The 9,584-nt window shown below is 42.4% G+C and overlaps 1 protein-coding gene across 1 annotated transcript; it reads left to right on the top strand.

Moving 5' to 3' along the window:
• The first annotated feature begins 254 nt into the window (after positions 1-254).
• LOC123152142 (probable apyrase 3) lies at positions 255-5,070 on the top strand. Its single transcript, XM_044571767.1, has 9 exons — positions 255-515; positions 1,044-1,172; positions 1,288-1,344; positions 1,829-1,921; positions 2,122-2,327; positions 3,800-3,891; positions 3,976-4,190; positions 4,385-4,574; positions 4,717-5,070. Exons 1-9 carry the CDS (start codon positions 264-266, stop codon positions 4,845-4,847), a joined length of 1,365 nt encoding a protein of 454 aa, XP_044427702.1. The 5' UTR covers positions 255-263; the 3' UTR covers positions 4,848-5,070.
• Positions 5,071-9,584: the final 4,514 nt, after the last annotated feature.

Below are 9,584 nucleotides of genomic sequence, written 5' to 3'. Positions count from 1 at the left end.
GTCGGATCCAACAACCCCATCCAAATCCTTTCACGACACACGTTGCGCTAGTGTTATCCGTAGTACTATCACGTAGAGTACTGCAGATGTTCCATACGAAGGTAGCCCATTTCGGACTGTTGAGTTGCGCAGTAGGGCCTCGGTCGCACGGCCAACTAAATCCCGGGGATGCTCATGTAAAAGTCCTGGCCCCACCCTCTCACCCCTTTAAAAGCATACCCACTCGAGCAATTGCAGTAGCTACTACACAGCAGCAGCTCGCGATGGCTCATGCCTTGGGCATCCTCCTCCTCCTCCTCCTCCTGGTCTCCTCGTCCGCCAGCTCTGCCTTCGCCGACTCAGTGCTCGGACGGAAGGCCGGCGTCATTCTCGAGGAGCCCAAGCTGGTGGCGACGCCAGGGAAGTACGCCGTGATCTTTGACGCTGGTAGCACGGGCACGCGTGTCCATGTCTTTCAGTTTGACAAGAAGATGGACCTCGTCGAGATCGGCGACGACATCGAGCTCTATGCCAAGGTATATATGACACACAAACCACGTAAGAGCAAACTCTAGCAGAATAGCTGTATCGGTTCGATCACCGTATTAACCATCATTACTGCAATTTTGCTAAAAATGACACTAGCAGAGTCGTCATACCTGACGAGATCGTCATAGTTTATTGAGTGCCCTTCATATATGGTTTCTTAGCCTCCATATATGGCGACCCGGGGTTTTCATTTGGACCGCATTCCTTATAATAGTTGCGTGTATATTACATGTGGCGCGAAGAAAATTTCATGTGGTCCCCACCGTCCGTAGAATGGCAAGATGATTGGAAAAAAGATGTCCTATTGACAAGTGGGTTCCATAATTATGAAAGCAAGATACCGAGACTTTAAGTTTGCGCACAAACCCAATAGCCTCCGTATTCATATGGAGCACACTCCATACGACGGATGGTGATCACGCATATGATAACTCTCCCAGAGTTCATTTAACATCTTTGTTCACATCTATGTTCTTGTTTCTTTCTCACCCCTTCTAATCTGTTGGTGCGTGCAGGTGGAACCGGGACTGAGTTCATATGCCGGACGGCCACAAGAAGCGGCCAAGTCTATCATACCTCTGCTTGACAAGGCCAAGAGCACTGTGCCTCGGTGGCTCATGGGAAAAACACCCGTTAAACTAGGGGTTCGTTCGTAATTAACTAGTAATACAGATGAGAATGAAAATCACTAGCTACCAACAAAACCGAAATTCAGATCTGAACAAAAATCTTGACTAAAATTACCATTCGGATGTGCAGGCCACGGCCGGACTCAGGCTTATCGGGGATGACAAGGCAGAGCAAATTCTTGAAGCAGTATTTTTCATCTCTTAGACTTCTCCCTACACAAGTATCATAAGAATGGCCTGCAGTGCCACTCAAGACAAAGATGATGTGTTACTATAATTAACGATACTATGATATAGGGCATAGAATAAGAAGAAATAACAACAAATAAATCTGTATGCAACTTCACACCAAAATTCTAAAAACAAGAAATAAAGTGGCATTATAATACTAGACTAGACTATGATATTACTATGCAATGGAAATCATGCACGCCACATGGTGTATGTGGTAAGCAACCTCAAAACAAACAATGTCAAGAAAATCATACACTTTTTGCGAAAAAGAAAATCATCACTAAAATACTAGTATACGATACTAACCACTGTGAGAGGCCTTGGGTTGAGCACATTTTTTTGACGGAGATACACACATAGAGAAGTATATTCTCTTCTTGTTTCAATGGATGTTAAGATTGAAAATCTGACTTGTTGAACCTATTCCTAAATTACAGGTCAGGGATGTTATCCACAGCAAGAGCAAATTTCAGTACAATCCTAGTTGGATCAATGTTATCGAGGGATCTCAGGAAGGATCTTACATATGGGTATATGCTACCACTGCTATTGTTGTTGTTGCTGCTACTAGTACTACTTCTGTTGGTGTTGCTGCTGTTGGTGTTGCTGCTGCTGCTGCTGCTCTACCGCTACTACTACATGGCCTTAATTACTTCATCTATCTGTGTATATACATTACATACAAATGCATACTCCGTATTTACCGATGTTACACAAATATTGTACGTAGGTTGCTCTAAATTATTTGTTGGGTAAACTGGGAGGAGACTACGTCAAGACAGTAGGTGTGATTGACCTTGGAGGTGGGTCCGTGCAGATGACATATGCCATCTCTTCAGCTGCTGCTGCCGCCGCTCCCATAGTGTCTGACGGGAAGGAACCATACGTCACCAAAGAGTATCTCAAAGGAAGAAACTACAATGTCTATGCTTACAGGTTGGACCCTATAGCTCTCCTTTGTTATTTTACTTACTACATTGGTCTTAATTACTGCAATTCTACAAGGCCCTATGATACATATAGCTTCCCTAATTAAGCTCCTCTTTTAGTTTACTTACATGGATCTTAATTGGTGCAATGCTACAATGCTTGATCGGTGGTAAATTTTGAACTAAACAAGGATTGCAGGCACATATACACCGGTTAATTTTGGACATGATTCTAGGATAACAGAATCGCCGACTCGGTTAGAAATATATCATGTAAAACCAACTATTACTCTTTCTGCAGCAATATATAGAACAGGTTATAGTTGTATGACATAACTAACAATCATACATAGTTATATATTAGTACAATGGTAAAGAAATTCGGACTCAGAACTAATATTATGTAATGCATACTAGTGGAACAAGTGGTATGTGAAGAATACACGGAAGCAAAAGTTCATTTGTTCATACCTAAGCTCTCGAGTCATACAAGATGGATCCTCAATTCAAATAGAACCATGCTGTGCTAAGCTTATTTTAAAATAGAGAACGCTTGTCGGAAGATCTAAATTATAACAATCCATCGCAATGCCGAACTAGGTCCGCAATACTAAGTCTCACATCAGAGCAAAATGGTTTTGGATGGTGTTGTGGTGGTTTCACACACGTGCAAGGCATCGAGGTGAATACAAAAACAGAAATATTATAGATAATGGGAAATTAGAAATATATCAGGTAAATAGAGTTTTCTATTTCTCAGGATAAAAACAAAATAGGAAATAGGAATAGAGTAGTATATTAAAATTAGGGTGTATGTCAACTAAGCCAAAACAGAATGGAGCGTGATGTGAAAGCCATACTCTCTTTTTTTCTTTTCCTTTTTGGGATCAATGTGAAAGCCCTACTCTGTGCGTGGTGATAAGTGTGTAAGATGGAGCATCCAAATGTCACGGTGTCTTGCAAGGAGCTCCCTCCCCCTGTATGTATGTGTCTCTTCTGTTTAGGAATCAAATATTATCTACTCCCTCCATTCCAAAATATATGTCTTTCTAGAGATTCTAACAAGTGACTACATATGAAGCAAACTGGGTGAATCTACACTCTAAAATATGTCTACATACATCCATATGTTGTTGTCCATTTGAAATGTCTAAAAAGACTTATATTTAGGAACGGAGGGAGTAATAATGATACAATTTGCTCAGGGACGGAGTTGCCTTGTAGGTTGGGGTCAGTTGGCCCCAGTGAAATTAGAAAATCCTTCTCTAGCTTAGCACTAACCACTCTTCACTTATAGAAGATGACCCCACGGTCATATATATGACTACATTAGACTTTTTTGGCTTCGTCCCGGAATCTAATTATATGTACTACCTAGTGTCTAGTACTATTTTGTTTGCATTAATTTACTACTTTGAGATACTAGATTACATCTAAAACTGTGAGCTCCTATGAAATCTAAGGATGTTTCCATTTCAGCTACTTGCACTACGGTGCACTGGCTTCTCGAGTAGAGATTTTCAAGGCAAGTAATGGACCATTCAACTATTGCATGTTGCGCGGATTCAACGGTACATGGTCACCTTCTTCCTTTGGTTGAGTAAGTACATACTCAAGGAAATCTCCGTCTAACGCATATTTATCCTTGAATGAAGGTAAATACACCTACAATGGAGAGCAATACGACGCTATAGCTCCACCACAAGGAGCAGCATATGTCAAGTGCAGAGAGGACGTCACCAAAGCACTAAAGTTGAATGCACCCTGTGAAACAAACAACTGCACCTTCAACGGCGTGTGGAGTGGCGGCGGTGGAGCTGGCCTGGCCGACCTCTACATCACCACCAGCTTCTACTACACGGCATCACAGGTTAAAGGGAACCACTAACCAATTAATTAATCTGGATGCATGTGAATTAGTGTTGGCTACAAGAACTGATGAACTCTCTCTCTCTCTCTCTCTCTCTCTCTCTCTCTCTCTCTCTCTCTCTCTCTCTCTCTGTGTGTGTGTGTGTGTGTGTGTGTGTGTGTGTGTGTGTGTGTGTGTGTGTGTGTGGCCAACAGGTTGGCTTGATCGACAGCGAGGCTAGCAGTGCAAAGACCACCCCTGCGGCGTGGAGGGACGCGGCAGAGAAGATTTGCCCGCTGAGCTTCAAGGAAGCGAAGGATGCATACCCAAGGGTCCGAGCTATTGACACGCCCTACATTTGCATGGATCTTATCTACCAGTACTCCTTGCTCGTGGATGGATTCGGTAAGCAGCTGCAAATATATATTAGTCTTCACTGTTTAGTTTTCGTGGATCGATGAATGGATTTTGGTACAGCTGTTGGTGTTTAATGGCAATGTGAGGCCAATCAACTAGACTTGGTTTAGCTGATATGAGGTATATGCAGGTTTGGAGCCGACAAAAGAGATCATAGTGGCAGAGAAGGTGAAGTACGGTGAATACTTCATCGAAGCCGCATGGCCTCTTGGAGAAGCCATAGAGGTCGTATCATCCATAAACCGGCTCCGTGATGCATGATTTAAATTGATATATAGTCCCTCGCAGCAAGCTGCATGTGTAGCTATCCATAGATGTAGCACGGACGCATATGCATGCTTGCCATGTCCTTTTTCCCTCAGAAGTGCCAAAAACACCCTATAGATTTGGATTGTGTACTATTTGCAATAATATTTTTATATTGTGTTTCTTGAGCTATAGCACGGTATGCTTGCATGTTTTACGCAATATGTGTGCAAATCATATTGTCTAAAAGTTACACCATTATATGCTTTCGCAACCATATTGTGGAATAGTGCAAGTTATACCTAATATGTGTGCAAGTTTTTCATCGTTTGATTTTACTGTTTTCCTATTAGGGTAATACCAATGCTCTTAATTCATTTCATCTTAGACTAATTTTTTGTTTTGTTTATGATACTTTTAGTATATGTCTTTGTTTACTCATAAGAATAAAAAAAATGGCAGGAAAAGATTGTTTATTTTTCTCACATGTGCTAATGTTTGTGGCTCCTTTTATTACTGTTTTCATTGTTGGTATTTTTTTTCCGTTGGAGTTCCTCCTATATTTTTGTGTCCAGTGCAGTTTAATGATGCATTCGGGTGACACTATTTAATGGATGTTAACAACTTAAATGGATTTTCTAGTAATTGATACACTTAAATCATAATTCTTATTGAAGTTACACCAGTTTATATTTGTTCTTGCACAATACGAGTGAAAATCTGTGTATCTTGCATGTTTAAATGGGTATTCTTTTCATTGTAAAAAATCTGCCATATTTTAATTTCATGCAATGCTTTAGTTTGCAACAGATTTTGTTTGCCTGCCAAAACTCTTTATGCATTTACCATCTTAATTTTATCAAACATTTTAATTACCAATGGGCCGTAGCAGAAGGTAGCTCAAACCCCTTTACGTGTTTACCATCTTAATTTGATCAAATATTTTAATTAGCAATGGACCGTAGCAGATGGATAGCTACAGGCCGGAAGCTGGCAGCTAGTCAGTTGGCTGGCATGCATTCACGTTGTACAGAACCAAAAAACGTGACTGGAATATATCCGTAGATTAAAATCTCACGGGGAGAAAAGAAAGTGACTAATATACACACAAAAAATCAGACACCTGAGGGTGCTCCCAAAAAATTTCATGACCGAGAAAGCCCGCAGCAAATATCTTAGGTAAGAAATATTCTTCCTCGAAGTGGCGCCGACGACAAATCGAAGGATGGCGTCGGTCGTCGGACACTGGATCTGACATGACTAATATATGTTCAAGGCGTTGATGTCATGTGAAGGGGATGCTGTTGCGCAGAGGTGGAGGTACATGTATGTCGGGGAGGAGGGGGGGTGAAGGAAATATGTCGTAGAGGCAATAATAAATTTATTATTTATTTCCTTATATCATGATAAATGTTTATTATTCATGCTAGAATTGTATTAACCGGAAACATGATACATGTGTGAATACATAGACAAACAAAGTCTCACTAGTATGCCTCTACTAGACTAACTCGTTAATCAAAGATGGTTACGTTTCCTAGCTATAGACATGAGTTGTCATTTGATTAACGGGATCACATCATTAGGAGAATGATGTGATTGACTTGACCCATTCCGTTAGCTTAGCACTTGATCGTTTAGTTTGTTGCTATTGCTTTCTTCATGACTTATACACGTTCCTGTGACTATGAGATTATGCAACTCCCGTTTACCGGAGGAACACGTTTTGTGCTACCAAACGTCACAACGTAACTGAGTGATTACAAAGGTGCTCTACAGGTGTCTCCAAAGGTACTTGTTGGGTTGGCATATTTCGAGATTAGGATTTGTCACTCCGATTGTCGGAGAGGTATCTCTTGGCCCACTCGGTAATACACATCACTTAAGCCTTGCAAGCATTGCAACTAATGAGTTAGTTGCGGGATGATGTATTACGGAACGAGCAAAAGGACTTGCCGGCAAACGAGATTGAAGTAGGTATTGAGATACCGATGATCGAATCTCGGGCAAGTAACATACCGATGACAAAGGGAACAACGTACGTTTTTATGCGGTTTGACCGATAAAGATCTTCGTAGAATATGTAGGAGCCAATATGAGCATCCAGGTTCCGCTATTGGTTATTGACCGGAGACATGTCTCGGTCATGTCTACATAGTTCTCGAACCCGTAGGGTCCGCACGCTTAAAGTTTGATGATGGTTATATTATGAGTTTATGTGTTTTGATGTACCGAAGGTAGTTTGAAGTCCCGGATGTGATCAAGAACATGACGAGGAGTCTCGAAATGGTCGAGACATGAAGATTGATATATTGGACGAAAATATTCGGACACCGGAATGGTTTCGGGGGTTATCGGATATATACCGGAGTACCGGCCGGAGGTTACCGGACCCTCCCCCCCCCCCTCCCGTGGAGGTTAATGGGCCTCATGGGCCCAATTGGTGGAAGAGGAGAGGCAGCCAAGGGGCAGCCGCACGCCCCTCACCTCTCAATTTCGAATTGGACTAGGAAGGGGGCGCCCCCCCTTCCTTTCTCCCTCTTTCTCCTTCCCTCTCCTCTCCTACTCCAACATGGGGCGCGCCAAGGGTGGCCGGCCCGCTCCCCCTCCTCTACTCCTTTATATACGGGGAGGAAGGCACCCCTAGAGACACAACAATTGATCCCTTGGATCTCTTAGCCGTGTGCGGTACCCCATCCACCATAATCCACCTCGGTCATATCGTAGCAGTGCTTAGGCGAAGCCCTGTGTCGGTAGAACATCATCATCGTCACCACGCCATCATGCTGACGGAACTCTCCCTCAAAGCTCGGCTAGATCGGAGTTCAAGGGACGTCATCGAGTTGAACGTGTGCAGAACTCGGAGGTGTCGTGCGTTCGGTGCTTGATCAGTCGGATCGTGAATACGTACGACTCCATCAACCGCGTTATGCTAACGCTTCCTCTTTCGGTCTACGAGGGTACATTGACAACACTCTCCCCTCTCATTGCTATGCATCACCATGATCTTGTGTGTTTGTAGGAAATTTTTTAAAATTATTACGTTCCCCAGCAGTGGTATCAGAGCCAGGTTTTATGCATTGATGTTATATGCACGAGTAGAACACAAGTGAGTTGTGGTCGATACAAGTCATACTGCTTACCAGCATGTCATACTTTGGTTCGGCGGTATTGTTGGATGAAGCGGTTCGGACCGACATTACGCGTACGCTTACGCGAGACTGGTTCTACCGACATGCTTTGCACACAGGTGGCTGGTGGGTGTCAGTTTCTCCAACTTTAATTGAACCGAGTGTGGCTACGCCCGGTCCTTGAGAAGGTTAAAACAGCACTAACTTGATGAACTATCGTTGTGATTTTTATGCGTAGGTAAGAACGGTTCTTGCTCAGCCCATAGCAGTCACGTAAAACATGCAACAACAAAGTAGAAGACGTCTAACTTGTTTTTGCAGGGCATGTTGTGATGTGATATGGTCAAGGCATGATGTTATATTTTATTGTATGAGATGATCATGTTTTGTAACCGAGTTATCGGCAACTGGCAGGAGCCATATGATTGTCGCTTTATTGTATGCAATGCAATCGCCCTGTAATGATTTACTTTATCACTAAGCGGTAGCGATAGTCATAGAAGCATAAGTTGGCGAGATGACAACGATGCTACGATGGAGATCAAAGTTTCGCACCGGTGACAATGGTGATCATGACGGTGCTTCGGAGATGAAGATCACAAGCACAACATGATGATGGACATATCATATCACTTATATTGATTGCATGTGATGTTTATCTTTTATGCATCTTATCTTGCTTTGATTGACGGTGGCATTATAAGATGATCTCTCACTAAATTATCAAGGTATAAGTGTTCTCCCTGAGTATGCACCATTGCGAAAGTTTTCGTGCTAAGACATCACGTGATGATCGGGTGTGATAGGCTCTATGTTCGAATACAACGGGTGCAAAACAGTTGCACACGCGGAATACTCAGGTTAAACTTGACGAGCCTAGCATATGCAGATATGGCCTCGGAACACTGAGAGCGAAAGGTCGAGCGTGAATCATATAGTAGATATGATCAACATAGTGATGTTCACCATTGAAACTACTCCATCTCACGTGATGATCGGACATGGTTTGGTTGACTTGGATCACGTGATCATTTAGAGGATTAGAGAGATGTCTATCTAAGTGGGAGTTCTTATGTAATATGATGAATTGAACTTAAATTTATCATGAACTTAGTACCTGATAGTTTTTTGCTTGTCTATGTTGATCGTAGATAGATGGCTCATGATGTTGTTCCATTGAATTTTAATGCGTTCCTTGAGAAAGCAAAGTTGAAAGATGATGGTAGCAATTACACGGACTGGGTCCATAACTTGAGGATTATCCTCATTGCTGCATAGAAGAATTACGTCCTGGAGGCACCGCTGGGTGCCAGGCCTGCTGCAGATGCTGCTGATAACATTAAGAACGTTTGGCAGAGTAAAGCTGATGGCTACTCGATAGTTCAGTGTGCCATGCTTTACGGCTTAGAACCGGGACTTCAACGACGTTTTGAACGTCATGGAGCATATGAGATGTTCCAGGAGTTGAAGTTAATATTTCAAGCAAATGCCCGGATTGAGAGATATGAAGAATCCAATAAGTTCTATCGTTGTAAGATGGAGGAGAATAGTTCTGTCAATGAACATATACTCAAAATGTCTGGGTATCATAATCACTTGACTCAACTGGGAGTTAATCTTC

This window comes from Triticum aestivum, chromosome 7A (assembly GCF_018294505.1).
Source record: "Triticum aestivum cultivar Chinese Spring chromosome 7A, IWGSC CS RefSeq v2.1, whole genome shotgun sequence".
Lineage (NCBI taxonomy): Eukaryota > Viridiplantae > Streptophyta > Magnoliopsida > Poales > Poaceae > Triticum > Triticum aestivum.
The sequence above is the reverse complement of the archived record's forward strand: the minus strand, read 5'-3'. Positions and strand labels throughout refer to the sequence as shown.

What these genes read in the sequence shown, in the direction of transcription:
- LOC123152142 (XM_044571767.1), top strand. Translation starts at nt 264, where the DNA reads ATGGCTCATGCCTTGGGCATCCTCCTCCTCCTCCTCCTCCTGGTCTCC. An exon ending in ACATCGAGCTCTATGCCAAG is followed by an intron (nt 516 to 1,043) that starts GTATATATGACA and finishes TGGTGCGTGCAG; the next exon opens with GTGGAACCGGGACTGAGTTC. An exon ending in AGGAAGGATCTTACATATGG is followed by an intron (nt 1,922 to 2,121) that starts GTATATGCTACC and finishes TATTGTACGTAG; the next exon opens with GTTGCTCTAAATTATTTGTT.